This window comes from Pipistrellus kuhlii, unplaced genomic scaffold (genome assembly GCF_014108245.1).
Source record: "Pipistrellus kuhlii isolate mPipKuh1 unplaced genomic scaffold, mPipKuh1.p scaffold_m20_p_6, whole genome shotgun sequence".
Classification (NCBI taxonomy): domain Eukaryota; kingdom Metazoa; phylum Chordata; class Mammalia; order Chiroptera; family Vespertilionidae; genus Pipistrellus; species Pipistrellus kuhlii.
This window is the reverse complement of record NW_023425562.1, coordinates 52,137,591-52,155,135: the sequence shown is the minus strand read 5'-3', so window position 1 is coordinate 52,155,135 and position 17,545 is coordinate 52,137,591. Positions and strand designations below refer to the sequence as shown.

The following is a 17,545-nucleotide window of genomic DNA, read 5'->3' as shown; positions in this document are numbered from 1 at the left end:
TTTTTTTGTCTTTATTTTGGGGGTAAATTTGGCTGGCTTTATGCATAGGGCTTCTAGAAACAAGAACTGCCCAGTGCTGCAGAGTTTGGTGACCACCAACTATTTCCTTCCTTTATAAGAAGCATCTCTACTCTGTGATTGAGTGATTGAGCTAGAAGTTAGTTTCTTCCTACCCAATGCTAAAGAAAAAAAAAAAAAATCAATGACACTTGTGAAAGCATGGTAAGGAAGACTTTCCTCACGGTAGGGGGATTCTCGCTGTGGGTATGGGTCCACTGCAGAGGAATTTTGCAGTGGGCGAGAGAAATTACTCTCAACTATGAATACACAAGGGTCCTCGTGGGAATTTATGGTAAGGGTCAGTGGATGGAAAATTACTGAGAAGAAACATTAGGGGTCAGGGATTCTGGCTAAACAAATCTAACAGGATTCTGGTTGAGGAGAGACCAGGCTGATCAAACATCGCATGAGGAATGGTGGAAGACGAGGAACCCGTCAGATACCAAGGTGCTCAGATATTGAGGGTGGGGGTTCTGATTAAACTGACTTAGCGGGGCTCGAAACTAGATGTACAAGGAAGTGCACAGGTGGACCTAGAAGGTTCAGGAGCCTGACAGACGATGGGCCAAGCAAAGAGTCTTGGTCACCGAATGGAGTTGCAGCGCCTGCAGTGAAGAAGCCCACGTGATCTGGAAGAAAGAAGTTCCCCGGGAGCATGAAGAGCGCGGGGCCTTGGAGCTCCGGGAGCCTTATTCAGTTCAGTCCTCAGCTTTTCTCCCCTCCTCGCAGCAGCCTCTTAACCCATCTCCCTCTTATATCAAGGACTGTTGGAAGGCATCTAGCACAGAGCTGAACAAAGTAACCAATAAATGCAAGTCCCCCTCTAATCTCCTCCATGCTGGTCACAGGTTTATCCGCCTAAAAGTCCTCTTCTTCCCTCTGAAGATGGATGACTATCCTAGCCCATTGTCCACCTCTCCACTTGTACACTTGCTACTCAAGGACATCGCTTCGGCAATTCTCCCCCTCTCACCTGCAGCATCAATTTCCCCCTCTGCTGGACCCTTTCCCCATATTGAAAACAAACAAAAACAATTAACCCTTTCTTGACTCTACTTCCTCCTCCAGCTCCCAGTTTCTCCTCTTTGTAACAAAACTCCTTGGGGGGAGGGAGGAAATATATATATATATATATATATATATATATATATATATATATATATATATATATATATATTGTGAGTGGCCAGATAATTATGACCACCTGATGTTTGTAGGCAAATTAGCTGTACACTGCATCATATGGGATACGGAAGCCGAAGGCCTGTTTGAACACCTTTGCTGTCTGCAGTTACCAAGATAAAACGTCTCCAATTTGCACAGGAACCCAAGGATTGGACAGTCGAGCATTGGAAAGAAGTCATGTGGTCCAATGAATCACATTTCCAGTTGCATCATGCAGATGGCAGAGTGAGAATTTTGTGGAAACAGCATGAAAGCATGCACCCCATATGCATAAGTACAACCGATCAAGCTGGTGGGGGGCAGTGATATGGTTTGGGGCATGTTTTCCTGGCATGATTTGAGCCCTTTAATTCGTGTGGAACATCTGAATAGCACAACATACCTAAGTATCATTGCTGATCAAGTTCATCCTACTATGTTGATGATGTATCCCAATGGAGATATATATATATATATATATATATATATATATATATTCACTCAATATTCTCAATTCCTCCCCTATTCTCTCTTGAACTTACTCCAATCAGATTTTTGTCCACTACATGCCACCAAAACTGTTCTCAAAATTGCCAATATCTCCAATTGGTTAATCAAATTACCATTTCTTTTTTAAAAAAATTTTTATTGATTTTTTACAGATAGGGAGAGAGATAGAGAGCTAGAAACGTCAATGAGAAAGAATCAGCTGCCTCTTGCACACCCCTCACCGGGGGGGGGGGGGGGGGGTGGATGTGCCCGCAACCAATGTACATGCCCTTGACCGGAATTGAACCCGGGACCTTTAAGTCCACAGATCGATGCTCTATCACTGAGCCAAACCGGTTTCGGCCAAATTACCATTTCTTAGTCATCACATAATTTGATCTGTAAGCAGCATTTAACACAATTGAGTATTCTCTGTCCCTTAAAAAGCTTCCTTCACCTGGCTTCCAGGATTTCTCCCTCTCGTGGTTTTTTTTCTTTTTGCCTGTTTTTTCTCATTGTCTTTTGTGGATTCCTTTCCATTTTCCCAAATTGAATCATCAGAACTTCTCTCTCTCTCTCTCTCTCTCTCTCTCTCTCTCTCTCTCTCCCCCCCCCCCATTAATTTGCTAAGTAATTTATCCTGGCCCTTGGCTTTTAAATATGATCTTTATTCTGAAAGCCTCTAGGTTCATATTGTAGTCTAGACCTCTTTCCTGAACTCAGACCCACCTATGAGAGAGCCTACTTGCCACATCCACTTGAGTGTTAAAGAGAAAGCACCCACTTATGTTCAAAACCAAACTCTTCATATTCCTTTTCAAACCTGTCCCCTGGCAGCCTTCTTTGTGTCAGATAACAACAACTCCATTCTTCTAGTTACTTGGGTCAAAAGTTTGGTGTAATTCGACTCCTCTCTTGTTCTCAGACCTCATATGCAATCCATTGCCAAGTTTTATCAACTCTGCTTTCAAAATCTATTGAGAAGCCAACTACATTTCACTACTCTGGTCCAAGCCACCATCAGCCTACACTGGGGTTATAGTAATAGCCTCCTGCCTGGCCTCTCAGCCTGTTCTCAGTGCTTTTGTTAAAGGTAACTCAGAAGGTATCTCTTCTAGTCTCAAAACCTTCCATTGGCTTTTTATGTCAGGTAAAAACCCTTCTTCTTTATAACCCTCATCCTCTAATATTCTCACCCTTCTGCCACTCCAACCACACTGGTCTCCACATTGTTCCTGAAACTGACCAGGCCTGCTTTTGCCTCAGAACTTGTTTTCTGTGTCTGAATTCATTGCTTCAAGATATCCCCATGGTCCACTCCCTTGTTCCTTCAGGTCTTTACTGAAAACATACCTTTGTCATTGTAAATCTCCCTAATTGACTAAAACAACAATTATAACTTAACCTTCTTTAAATCTCCAGTCCAGCTTTCACTCAAAATATATTTATTTATTTGTTTGTTTGTTTATTTTAAATATATATTTTATTGATTTTTCACAGAGAGGAAGGAGAGAAATAGTTAGAAACACCGATGAGAGAGAAACATTGATCAGCTGGCTCCTGCACCCCCCCCCCAGTGGGGATGTGCCCACAACCAAGGTACATGCCCTTGACTGGAATCGAAGGCCAACACTGTACCCACTGAGCAAAACCGGTTTTGGCTCAAAATATATTTAATAAATATTTGTTGAATGAAGAAATGAGAGGAGAAGAATGGAAGAAAGGTCTCCCATGTTCCTACAGTGAGTTCTGGCACTGACATAATGCTTGCTGATAAAGATTACTAATATAAAGAAGTTTTTCCTAACATCCACTCAGTTAACTATAGCTTACAAAGTGAATTCCAATCATTCCTATGGTCCTTTTCATGAAGTGGGGAGGGCAGGGGTTGTGAGTTTTATTTTACGAATGAGAAAAACGAGACCCAAAGAGATGAAACAAATGACTTGCCCAAAGACACACTACAAAGTAGTGGCAGCCAATACCTAAATCCAGGAGTCTGACTCAAATCCTTTTCCAGGAAGAAAAAGGAAAAGAGAAATCAGAGCCTTGGTGATTCCATCTTAGGGTGTTACTCTGAAGTCTTAACCCTCTTCTTCAGCTGGCTTCACAATGGACTCTGAACTTTCCTGACTAGAAATTTACCTTAGGGATACATTTTATAAGCATCCATTTGCCTTATATCAACCTCTTCCTTCTTCATCATTAATTACCTTCTATCACTTATAACCACCATCCTTGGTAATCAGCTCATGGACCACTTCAGCCCTACATCATCATTAGCACTTCAATGAGCACTTGGCATTAGGTCTAAGGAAGGAGATGATGAATAAGACAGACCATGTATTTAAGGAGTTCAGCCCAGCCTGTTCCCTTTCACTCCTTGAATGTACTGTTTCCTCCTTCTGGAATATACCCTCTCCAAAATCTTCCAACTTTTGGGCAGTTCCTTGCTCTTTCCTCAATGTTTCCAGAATATTTTGTTGCCATCTCTGTCATAATTTATTATGTAACCACAATGACTTACTTAAGTCTCTCTCATGAGTAGAACATGAGCTGTTCAATTCAACGGTGTGAGGTAAGTCTTCAGCCCCTGTGATCTCCCTGAAACTGCCAACCCTCTGCCTCACCTTGAAACACTCTTCCCCTTTCCCATGATACACTGCAACCAATTCCTCAATCTTTTTAGGCCATTCTTTAGACTCATTTGTTGGCTCAACTTCTTTTAGGCCCTGAATATATATGTGTCAGATGAGGCTCCTAGCCCAGCCAGGGATGGCTCAATGGTTGAGCATTGATTTATGAATCTGGTCAGGGCATATCAGGGCACATGCTGGGTTGCAGGCTCAATCCACAGTGGGGCATGCAGGAGGCAGCCCATCAGTGATTTTCTCTTGTCATTGATATTTTTCTCTCTCCTTCTCCCTTCCTCTCTAAAATCATTTAAAAAATATATAGTTTTAAAAAGATGAGGCTATTAGCTGATATGGCTCTTTCCCACTCTAGTTTTTCAGTTTCATATTGACTGAGAATAAATATTTCCAAAATATTAATTCTCCACCCTCTTCTGAACTCATTTCTACATGCATCTCAGGCATCTTGTTGTCATTTCTATCTCATAAAGTCTAAACCAAACTCCTGCTACCTCCCTCAAGCCAGTTCTTACTATGACAGCTCCATTTCTATGAAGACATTACCATCCATCTTTCTGGACTTGCTACTATTCCAAACTCTTTTTTTTTTTAAATAAATTTTTATTGTTCATATTATTACAAATGTTCCTTTCCCCCCCCTTCTCACCCCACCCTCTGCCCTTTCCCCACCCCCCATTGTCCTCATCCATAGGTGCACAGTTTATGTTCAGTCTCTTCCCACATCCCCCTCTCCCCTTTTCCCCAGGAATAAACAGTTCACTCCCCTTCCATACCTCTGATTCTATTATATTCAACAGCTAATATTGTTCCTCAGATTTTTTTTTTTTTTTAGTTTCCTTGGTTTTTAGATTCACTTTTTGATAGTTACGTATTTGTTGTTCATAATTTTTATCTTTATTTACTTTCTCTTCTGAAAGAACCCCCTTCAGCAATTCATATAATTCTGGTTTGGTGGTGATGAACTCCTTTAGCTTTTTTTTTTATTAGTAAAGCTCTTTATCTGACCTTCGAATCTGAGTGATAGCTTTGCTGGATAGATTATCTTTGGCTGTAGGTTCTTGCTATTCATCACCTTGAATATTTCTTGCCATTCCCACCTGGCCTGCATGGTTTCTGTTGAGAAATCAGCTGACAATCGTATAGGTGCTCCTTTATAGGTAACTACCTTCTTTGCTCTTGCTTCTTTTAATATTCTCTCTTTGTCTTTTGCTCTTGGAATCTTAATTATGATTTGTCTTGGTGTGGTCCTCTTTGGATTCCTTTTGTTTGGAGTTCTGTGTGCTTCCTGGACTTGTAAGTCTAATTCTTTCACCAGGTGGGGAAAGTTTTCTGTCACTATTTCTTTCAGTATGTTTTTGATATCTTGCTCTCTCTCATCTTCTGGGACCCCCATAATTCTGATGTTGGTTCGCTTGAAGTTGTCCCAGAGGTTTCTTACATTATCTTCAACTTTCTGGATTCTCTGGCCTTCTTGCGTCTGTGGAGGAGTGTCTTCTGGCTCTTTATGTTCCAAATTTTTGACTTGATTCTTGCGATCTTCCATTCTGTTTTTAGGATTCCATAAAATATTTTTTATTTCAGACAATGTATTCTTTATTTCTTGTTGATCCCTTATTATTTCTAGTTGATCCCTTTTCATATCCTCATAGGTCTTGTTTATTTTATCAGCCTTTTCTAGGAGATTCTTGAACAATCTTATAAGTGTGGTTTTGAACTCTATATCCAGTCGCTTTTTGTCCTCCATTTCTTTCGTTTGTGATCTATTTGGTTTAGGCATTTTCGCAGGCAGCTTTCCTGATGGGGCGGGGTTTCAGGGTGGAGCCTACAGCCTTGGCTTCCGTCAGCCCCGCCCTATGCGACTCCTGAGACTCAGGGTCCTTCAGTACTTGTTGCGAGCGCCTCTGAGAGAAAGGTGCCCTCGATTTTCGCCTGCTGCCAAACTGTCTATGCTCTCCCCCAATGAGTCCGATATTGGGGTTCAGTTCAGTTGGTAGTGGGATTGGAGGTGGCGTTCAGAGCAGTCTGGAGCCCCTGTCTCCTTCCCGTCAGGGCAATCCCGAGGCACAGCCGGCTGGCCCTTCTCTGCGCGCACTGTGCGCACCTCCGGGACCTCCTTTCGCCGCTTCCCCGGAGTCCCGCCTTACAGCCCAGCTCCCTATGGATGAGCCTGGGTCCCCGGGGTCTGGCCTAGAATTGGGGTTCAGAGCAGTTGGAGCTGGGCCCAGCACAGTTGGAGCTTTTCTCTCCTTCCCGCTTGGGACCGCCAGCCAGGCACTCGGCCTCCCTCCTCTCCGGCTCTGTCCTCTCCGCGCGCGCCGCGTGTCTCCATACCTTAGGCTTTTACAGCTCCTCCGCGCTTCCTTCTGGTTTTCTCCTTGCTTCTTGTTGTAGAATTTCCAGTCAGTCGACTTTCCTGTAGTTCTGGGTAATGTCCATTTTATATTTTAGTTGTATTTTGTTGAAATTGTTGTGTGCCGCTGCGGCTAGTTGCCTACCCAAGCAGCCATCTTGGATTCTCCCCTAACATAAAAAGCCAAACTCTTTTCTCTCTTCTTCTTTGACCAATGTCTCTTTAATCTGTCACACACACACACACACACACACACACACCCATTCTAGAAAAAGTGTTCTAAGGTCAGATTGCTCCAGATAATCTATTTCATAGGGTTTATCTATATGGATTAAAGGCAATATATCACAGTAAAAGGCCAGGGTTTGAAACATGGTAGACATTCAATAATTTTTATTTTGTTATTTGTTATCATTAGTTCTTTTTTTAAAAAAAATTGAAACTTTTTAAAAATATATTTTTATTATTGATTTCAGAGAGAGGGAAAGGGAGAGATAGAAACATCAATGATGAGAGAGAATCATTGATCAGCTGCCTCCTGCATGCCCCACATTGGGGATTGAGCCTACAACCCAAGCATGTGCCCTGACTGGGAATTGAACCACAATCTTCTGATTTATAGGTCAATGCTCAACCACCTAGCCATGTCAGCTGGGCTTCTCATTAGTTCTTATACCTAGACTATTGCAATAGTCTCCCAACTACCCTGTCTGTCTTCTCTGGACATTGTTCTGTACACTGGGCGGGGACTAATGTGGAACATCTACTGGGTGCTAACCACTTCATCCTTACAGCAACCTTAAACAGTACTGCCAGCATCATTTTGTAAAAATGTAACAGAGCCAAGATTCGAACATAGGACTGATTCTAAAGCCTGTTCCCTTTCCACAGTTCCAAATTACCAGGTAACTATAAAATACCGTTTTCCACATATTATCGAGAGAGAGAGAGAGAGAGAGAGAGAGAGAGAGAGAGAGAGAGAGAGAAACCACAAACAGAAAAATCTTCAATCATTGCCACTCCCATTTCCCTTCAACCCAAATTCATAATCCTAGGGATTAAGGTCTTGTACTATTTCCCTCACTTCCCAGCTCTTTCCTATGGAAACCCTGTGTTCCAGAGAAACTGCCCCAGTCACATCCTGTCCATCCTCACCTTCCTACCTGACTGTGCCCTTCTTGCTTCCTTTCCCTGGTTTCAACCCGCCCTCCGTCAAGGCCCAGCTGGAGTCCTACCTGCTCCATAACACCTTCCCTGACTTCCCCAGACCCCACCCCGTCTCCCCTGGCCCCTGAGGCACCGGCCAGTACCCTTTTGGACACTGGGTATTTCCTATCCTGAGTCTCTTTGCATGTATGTTCTTCTCACCACGCTGTAAACTACACTTTAGGGGACCAGCCTCCGTTTCTTTGTATCCCAGTGGTCCAGAGTTCTCCATCTCTACAGGAAGTGCTCCGTAATGTGGGTTGTTTTGGATGACAGCTGATCTTCCCAGCCGGGTGATCGCTCTCCCTCTGGGGGGGTGAGGGACGAGCTTCGCCTTAATTTCACCTAATGTCGCTCAGGTCTGCCCCCCACCCCCCAGCCCTCCGCTCTATTCTCGTTTCTCACCGGGGCAGACCCCCAGACCCTCTCCTCCAGGCTGTTTCCTTAACTCATTCTTCTCCAATCCCGCCATTAACCCCAGGGCACCGTCCTCATCCTCTCCCCCTGCCCCCAACCCCCATTCCTGTGGTTTCAGACCCTGGACCCCTGTGTCCTCCCCGGAGCCGTCACGTGGCTCCATCTCCAGGATTATTTGTTTAGCCTCTTCCTCCTCCCTCCAGGCTGCCCCTCAGACCCCCTCCCCAGCCCCACCCCTCCGGACCCTGCCTCCCGAGCTGCACGGCCGGCCTCGGCGGCCCCTCCCCGGCCTCGCTCCCCGACCAGCGCCCCAGGGCCGGCGCGGATCCGCCCCCCGCGGGCCCCGCCGGGCGCTGCCCCCGCGCCCCTGGCCGCCCCCCGCCGGGGCGGGGCGCGCGGAGGCGGGGGCGCGCTGGCGGCCGAGGCGGCGGCGGAGGCGGCGGCGGCGGCGGCGGAGACGGGCTGGCCGGGCGCGTGTCCGCAGCGCCGTGACTCGGCGGCTCCGCAGCGGCTGCAGCGGGAGGACCCGGCCGGAGCCGCCGCCGCCGCCGCCGCCATCGCAGCCGGGCGGCCGGGCCCCGCCGCGGGGATGCCGAGGAGCCGGGGCGGCCGCGCCGCGCCGGGGCCGCCGCCGCCCGGCCGGGCCCCGCGCTGGAGCGGCTGGCGGGCGCCCGGGAGGCCGCTGCTGCTGCTGCTGCCCGCGCTCTGCTGCCTCCCGGGCGCCGCGCGGGCGGCGGCGGCGGCGGGGGCCGGGGACCGAGCGGCGGCGGCGGCGGCGGGGGCCGGGGACCGAGCGGCGGCGGCGGCGGCGGCGGCGCGGGCGGCCGAGGCGGAGGCGCCCTTCGCCGGGCAGGTGGGGCTGGTGCGCGAGGCCGGGCGCGGGCGCGGGGCCTCCGGGCGGGGCGGGGGCTGGGTCGGTGCCGGGGCCGGGGCCGAGCCGGGCTGGGCCGCGCCTGTGGCCGGAGAGCGGCGGTGGCGAGCGGGGGTCCGCGCCCAGGGTCGCGGGCGGGGGCGGAGGGCGGTGCCGGGGCCGCGGGCCGGAGCCGCTTCAGCACCGCGGACAGCGGCAGCGGCGCGGACAGGGGCAGCGGCGCGGACAGGGGCAGCGGCGCGGGCAGGGGCAGCGGCGCGGGCAGGGGCAGCGGCGCGGTCAGGGGCGCGGAGGCGGCGGGGCGTGTGGCCTGCATGACTAGGTGTGAGGGAAGCCGTACACCGCCCCGGAGTAAATAGTAAGCACAGCCTGGCTGTTGTAGGTTGGGGAAGCGCCCTAGGATGTTCACGCCGGAGGAGAGAGGATGGGTGGGGTGGGGTGGGGTGGGGGCGAGGGGATGGGCAAGGACTCCATCACTGTCTTCACAGCCGAAGGGCTGTCACGTGGAGCAAGGATGGACTTGCTCTGCGAGGCCCCACGGGGAAGTACGAGGGCCAGCAGGGGTGGGGGTGGGCGTTGCAAGAAGGCAGATTTCGGCTCAATAAAAAGGAAGAAGTTTGTAACCATCGGAGCTGCTCAACCAGCTTAGGAGGCGGTGAGCTGCTCGCTACTGGCATGTGCAAAGCAAAAGCTCCAGGAGGAGATGGGATGGATGCATGCATACTTGCACGGATACGTGCATAATGACAACAACAACGCCAGCTAGCATGCAATGAGGTCTCGCTACATGCCAGGCCTGGTGCTATGTTGTATATAAATTAGTATCCTGTTTAGTCCTCATAAACTACTCTAGGAAATAGTTGCAATTATTACTCCCATTTTTGCATGCCCACCTGTCCATCCTTCAGTGGAAATAGAGAGCAACTTGCCCAAGGTCACAGGGCTAGTGGGTGATGGAGTTGGGATTCTAACCTAGGCGGGCTGTTCTCATCTCTGTATATTTAACCATAACTTTGTCTTATGTCACATGGTGGTAAAGACAATGGACTAGGTCATTTCTTTGGTCTCTTCCTACCTAGAGGTCTACATTCTAGTAAGTGATGTTAGTTGGGATAGTGGGGGTTTTTTGCTGAGGAAAATCAGCGTGATTGCCTTAGTAAATTCAAAGAGATAGAATATGCTTGTTGAAGCAGGAAGTCTATTTGTTCAGAAGAATGCCAGAATGGGAACTGGGCATGGAACTCAGGGGTCATAAACTCTCTGAAATTATGTGCAAAATTGTGTTTGTATGTGCAAATGTGTTTCTCTAGGAGAGAATCCATAGTGTTCTTCAATCTCTCATGGGTACATGATTCAAAAAAATTAGAGTGTGTAGCCCAGCCGGGTGGCTCAGTTGGTTGAGCACCAAAAAAAAGAGAGAAAGGAAGGAAGGAAGGAAGGAAGGAAGGAAGGAAGGAAGGAAGGAAGGAAAGAAGGAAAGAAGGAAGGAGAAAAAAGGTGGTGGGTTCAATTCCCAGTCAGGGCACATGCCTAGGTTGCAGGATTCAGTCCCCAGTTGGGGCATGTGCAGGAGGCAACTGATCAATATTTCTCTCGCCTCTCTCTCTCTCTCTCTCTCTCTCTCTCTCTCTCTCTCTCTCTCTCTCAAAAATATCCTTGGGTGAGGATTTAAAAAATAATTTTAAAAAATTAGAGTGGGTAGAAAGTCTTTTTGGCCCCATTTGGTAGTTGTCTTTCAAAGATCTTATCATTGTTAGTCTACTTTTAATTAAAATGTTCCCTAGCCTGTTTGTGTATCATCTTTTTTTTTTTTTTTAATCCTCACCCCAGGATATTTTCCACTGACTTTTAGAGAGAATGGAAGAGAGAGGGAAAGACAGAGAGGAATATTGATGTGAGAGAAATGCACCCATTAGTTGCCTCCTGCATGCATCCTGATCAGGGCCCAGACCAGGGAGGAACCTGCTACTGAGGTACATGCCCTTGACAGGAATTGAACCTGGGACCCTTGGGTCAGTAGGCTGATGCTCTATCCACTGAGCCAAACCAGCTAAGGCTATGTCTCATCTCTATTACATCTTAACGTAATGCATTTGCATTACATCATGGGTTTATACCCTATAAACCAGGCGTCTTCAAACTACGGCCCGCAGGCCACATGCGGCCCGCAGAGGAGCCTGATCCGGCCCGCCAGGTTTTTTGGGCAGTGAACGCAGCCGAGGTGTTACAGTAGGAATTAGTAGTTCATATAGTCCGGCCCTCCAGCTCTCTGAGGGACCGTGATCTGGCCCCCACTTTAAAAAGTTTGAGGACCCCTGCTAGTAAACAATAGGATTCCTTTATCCTCCTGAGGCACAGGGTGAGGAGAGATCCTGACCTGGGATTTAGGAAGCCTAGCTTCTAATCTGACGGTAGCCCGTGGTGGTTTCTGTGACCTTGGGCCATTTCCTTGCTTTCTCTAGGCATGGATTTTACCATCTCAAATATGGAAGGATAGGGCCAGATGATCTGAACTCTGAAACCCCTTTATTCCTATGAAATTTCAAGCACTAAGAGGAGGCTGTTTGCTTGAATGTGTCAGGATTTGGAGAGAAGGTTGTATCCATTCCTTATCCTTGTTAGTTTTATAGGCTTTGACTGTTCCACCTCTCTTAACCTTTGTCATTGCAGACTTAAGTTTGCCCCTGACCACAGGCCACCCCTAGATTAGCGTATTCAGTTATCCTTGGGCCCTAACTTTCTTTTTTATCTACTCCTTGTGCAGGGGTCACGATAATCCGTGTATAGTTCTGATTTTAGTATATGTGCTGCTGAAGAAAGCACCCTAGCTTTCAAAAGACAGAAACCTGACCATTGTCCCTAGACGTGGGACCCTGTCATCTTGCACAAAGGAAGGATGATTTCCTCTTTGGTTTTCAGGTTCCTTCCTGCTTCTGCTTTTCCTTTGTCCACCTCCCTGACCCCAACACCTTAGGCCACTGCCTTTAGGAAACAGTCTAGCTCCCGGATCCCTTTCCTGGGTCAAAACTGATAGCCTGGAACACAACACCCAGTGCGTGGATTATTTTTATCCGAGTGCGTTACCTTACATCCCCCCACATTGACATTTACCTGCCATTTTGCATCCCACTCAGTACCTTTGCTTCAGCTCTCATGCTCTCCTTTGGCAAAGCATTTCCCTGCCTGAAAGAGCTTAATATGATCTGCAGTCCTGAAATTTTCACTTTGCTCTACTTCTTCGGGATCACTTATAAAAAATTTAAGCCAGACCAGTCCCAGCATAGTCTCTAGGGGCCCCTACACTCTAATCGCCTTTCATTCAGTGAAGTGAGCATTTATTTCCACCCATTGTTTCCTGTCTCTGAGTCCTCAGGCCCTCATAAAGCACCACCCTTAATTCCATGATGTCTCCATTTTCAGTGCCTAATATATTGTCCAAAACTTTCCGATAGATTAATTATGTCCACTGCTTCTCTCAACAACTGGCATCTAATTATCCCTTTATTGTGTACTAGTAGATCACATGATTGAAACCTTATAGAAATATTGTTGTTTTTCAACCAGCAGGTAATGTTGCTTCCTCCTCTTTCTCTCTTTTGAAGCCTCTGGAGTCGGACTCCACCATACCTTTTTACTAGAAGGCTGCCTTGCCCACTGCTCATCGGTGCATATTCTTACTCTAGAAAGGCTTGTCTTTATCTTTTTTTCTTTTTCTTTTTCCCCCTCATTGATTTCAGAGAGGAAGGGAGAAGGAGAGAGAGAGAAAAAAACATCAATAAGAGAATCATTGGCTGGTTGCCTCCTGCACGCTCCCTACTGGGAATCAAGCCCAAAACCCGGGCCTGTGCCCCGACCCGGAATCGAACCGTGACCTCCTAGTTCATAGGCCGATGCTCAACCACTGAGCCACACTGGCCAGGCTCTCCTTTATCTTAAGGCAAGTTACCCAGGTTTCTCTGGACACCTATAGATGCTGTTTATGTCTGCACCTCCACCCATCCACCTGCATCCTTCCCTTAAAGTTCCAGCCCAAGCTTTGCTTCTTTAGGAAACTTTCCTTGACTTCTCTCATTTATTTCTCTCTTCTCAAGGGAATGTTTTGAGGCAGCCTCAGCCAGTTTGTCACTTAAGTTTTGTGTGTGTTTTTTTTTAATAATTAAACATTATTTGTCGAGGTGGAAGTTACGGTTCTTAAGCAGGCCCTTCCCTAACCAAAACACTTTATGTTTTTAGACCTAACACCATCCCCAACAACCAGTGCCCATCGTTAAGTGTTGAAGCTTTCAGGGATTCTGCACTTTATCCGTGATGCCAGAAAGTTACATGGATCTGAACTAGATGCTCATGTGCATGTGGATCTCTGGGTCCTTTCTCAAACCCTCCTTAGGGATGGGACTTATTGCCTACCTGCCTTTCCTTCGGTGGAAACAGAGTTACTCCTTTCAGCAGTGGCTCCACAATTTCACCCTTGAGTTCTTTCATCATCCGTTAGGTAGGTTGTCATCTAGTAGTAGGACATACAAAAAAGAGGAATTGAGAGAGAGGTGGCCATGATCTTAGAGACCGCCACGTAAGCACATAGTAGTACTTAGATATTTCTTGAATTGCCGTTAGTGAATTGCCCAAGTACACTAAACCTGATAGTAGGTGACTGGGAACTTTCCTGGTTTCCTGACTTCTTAGTTGAAAGCATTTTTCACCCTCTCTGGCTTTTGGTTCCCTATCTCTCATCTTTCATTACCAAAAGACAAAGACAAAAGAAATGTCATTCAGTTTGTTCTCTCCTTTGCTTTATTTATTATTTTGCCTGGGGCAGGGACAGGGAGAGGAGGAGGGAAGGGAGGAGAAAAGAGAAAGAGAAAGGCAAGGAGGGCATGCTCCTGGGAGGGAGAGCTCCTCTCCTTTGCTTTAAGTGTTTCTTTTGTATTTTGCACTTTGAGGGGCGGGATGGGGGGTGGTGGGTTCTACTGATTCCTTACTTGGCTTCCTTGTGTTTGGTTTATTTAAAGCATCTCATATTAGCGGAGTAGAGTGGCCCACAAATAGTTTTTTTTTGGCCCTCCCAGTTTTCCATTGATTCTGAGGAAGATTGTTACAGGCAGAAAGAGACAAGCCAATCAAACAGGCCACATAAGTAACAGAGTGATGCCCAGTCCAAGGGCATAATGGATTCCTGCCCTCTAGACCAGCTTGAGGAATCTGCTCTGGGCAGAATGTTCTTCCGTTTGTATCTGAAGTCAAGGAAAGTTAGAGCCCTAAATGAGTCTAGGGGTGGGGTAGGCCTATTAAGAAGCACTATCAGCCGAAACCGGTTTTCTCAGTGGATAGAGCGTTGGTCTGCAGAATGAAAGTTCCCAGGTTGGATTCCGGTCAAGGGCATGTACCTTGGTTGTGGGCACATCCCCAGTAGGGGGTGTGCAAGAGGCAGCTGATCAATGCTTCTCTCTTGTCAATGTTTCTAACTCTCTATCCCTCTTTCTTCGTCTCTGTAAAAACTCAATAAAATAAAAGAAAAAGAAGCACTATCAAATTCCCAAGCCAAAAAACGTATGTCAGTGTTACCATGGCCTCCAGCATATCATCATTCTTGTCTAAAAGAATAAAATAATAAAAATTCACTCTTAGGAAGTTCTTCCCTTTACCTAACCTGAATATAGTCCCGGTGTTTTTAATTCATTTTATCTTACGATTACTGTGGGTTTTCTTACTACTGCAGGGTACTTTGTACTTCCATGTGCACGGCCCCTCTTGATCCTGGCGACAATGCCATGAGGTAGACAGAAAAAATACTGCCCTTACTTTATAGAAGAGCAAACAGAGATTCAGAGAGATGGTGTGACTGATCTATAGCTTATCCAGGGACCCCTGTGAGGCGAATAAGTAGTAAAGAGAGGACGGGAATTAGATTTTCTGTCCGTGGTCTGAGTGCTTTTCCCTCCGCACCAGACTGTCCTTCATTACTGTGATAGCCATATAGCCAATGTTTTTCATTTTCAGGTGTGCCCCACTCCGGTCCTTGAAGAAGTAGTTTTAGAGCAAATAAAAGTAAATTATAATTATACCAAAGAGATTAATCTTAGGAAATGCTTAGCCTTATGATATGGTATATTATAGTTTGAACTCAAAATGAGAGGAACCGAATTCTTAATAGACTGCAGCCAATGTCTCCCCTGTATTTACTATATGCCTGGCACTGATAAACATTTTAAAATTAATTTCATTGCCTGTGCCCCCCACCAACTTCTTTGAACAGTGCTTGGTGCATAAAAAAAAAAAAAATCAGTACCTTTTTGGAAGAATAAATGAGTGCTTGCTAGAGGTATAAACAAGGTCTGGAGAGACACTGAAGGGGAAGGAGATGAGGTCCCCAGCTGAGGTTGGGGAAGTCAGAGAATGTTTTAGAAAGAAGGCTGACATTGAGAGAAGGACAGAGAATGTTGGGGGGGGAGGGGGGATCCAGACAGAAGAAAAACCATGAACCGAGGCTCCACAGAAGCGTGTGGCATATTTAGTTAGCAGTAAATAGTTTGCTGTGCCTGGGGCATTGAGTTACTTGCTATTTCCAGTAAGAGTGAATGAGAAGAAGAGGCTGGAGAGGGAGGCTGAGAGCAGATTGTGCCATTGGCTTTCTTCCAAAGGCTGAGGGGAGTCATTAAAGGTTCCTGAGCACAGAACCGACCCGCTCAGAGCCATGCGGAGAAGGTGGAGGGACGGGGCCTGTTCTGAAGCTGCTCTGGGCGCTGGCCCCTGCCCTGGATGCGCTCAGCTTTCTTAGCACAACTTAGGTCTGTGTGCCTGTTTCAGGGATACAGCTGTGGATGAAAGCAGCGAATGCCGGCTCTGGCCCCCTCCATCTGAGCGATTCGGGAACAAATCATCTAGGTTCTCTGGGTTCAGCATTGATTCCATTCAAGTCGTTCACTAGTTTTTCTTCATCCTTACTCCATGCATTCGTTTTAAAAGCCAACTTTGAGCCAGACTTTAATGATATATAGAATAACAGCAAAGCCATCTACATAAAAGATAGTACTTCCTCACAGATCATATCGTGTTGTTATAATAAAGTAGACATAGAAAAATAAGACATTGTTATTAACAATTTTTGTTAGCAATGGTCTTTTAAAACTCAGTTATATACCGTAAGCAGTCATGTGCATGGTTCTCTGTGCCCCAACGCAACACAATCAATCACCAAGCCCCAGCTACCCCACCTCCTGTGTGGATCTTCCCTGTGTCCACGTCTCTCCACTTCCACTGCCTTCACCTTAGACTATGCTTACAGCATGTCACATCTGGATGTCAAAAACTTCCTACCTGATCAGCCTCTTTTCCTGCCTCTAATCCTTCTCCAAATAGCAGCCAGAGTGACCTTTTAAAAATAAATCTACAAGGGGTCAGTTATATCTGAAGTAAATATGGCAAAAGCTAAGGTTTAACAAAGCTGGTTGGTGGTTAGCCAACATTTATTTTATTATTTTATATGATTTTGGACTCTTAAAATATTTAATTTAAAAAATTAAAATCAAACAAAAAACCTGATCATGCTTGCTTAGAATTGCTTTTAGGCCCTGACTGGTATGGGTCAGTAGTTAGAGCATCAGGCCACACACTGAAGGGTCACAGGTTTGATTTCCCGTCAAGGGCCCGGACCTGGGTTGCAGGTTCAATTCCCGGGTCCAGTCAGGGAGGCAGCCAATCAATGTGTCTCTCTCACATCCATGTCTCTCTCTCTCTCTCTCTCTCTCTCTCTCTCTCTCTCTCTCTCCCTCTCCTCATCTCTTCTTCCTCCTCCCTTTCACTCTTATAAATATGATAAATAAATAAATAGTTAGATAAATAAATTTATTTTTAGCATAAAGGCTAAAACTACTATTACTATACTACTTCTTCCTTTTCGCTCTTATTAGGGAAAAATTTAAAGACACATGAAAGCAGGATGAATAGTGTCACAAGCCCCCTGTAGCCAGCACCCAGCAGGATGCCTCTAAGGCCGAGGCCCAGTATCGCTGAGTTCTGCCCAGCTTGCCAGCTTCCTTCTGTACCACCTCCTCAGAAAGCTCCCGCCACCTTGGCCTTTTTTCTGAGGCACAGGCTCCTTCCCACCTGAGGAAGTCAACAAGATGGTCTTTTTCCTGGGATCCTCATCATTCCACCATTACCTCTTTCACTCACACCCAGATTCCAGCTGAGGTGTCACCCTCTGGGAGGCCCTCCCTGACACCACAGACGCGTCTCCTGTCGAACCCTGGCACAGCACCGTCTCCTTTTCCTTCACGCCACTTACCACAACGGCAAGGAAACGCCCAGTCCTCCCATGTCCACCTCTCCCACCAG

The 17,545-nt window shown here is 46.7% G+C and overlaps 1 protein-coding gene across 1 annotated transcript in view; it reads left to right on the top strand.

Annotated features, from left to right (window-relative positions):
- Positions 1–8,914: 8,914 nt before the first annotated feature.
- MMP24 (matrix metallopeptidase 24) overlaps positions 8,915–17,545 on the top strand; it is a 43,819-nt gene continuing 35,188 nt past the window's right edge. The window contains exons 1-2 of the mRNA XM_045574787.1: positions 8,915–9,106; positions 9,170–9,193. Coding sequence (XP_045430743.1) covers positions 8,930–9,106; positions 9,170–9,193 — 201 coding nt within the window. The 5' untranslated portion in view covers positions 8,915–8,929. The remainder of the gene's footprint in view (positions 9,107–9,169; positions 9,194–17,545) is intronic.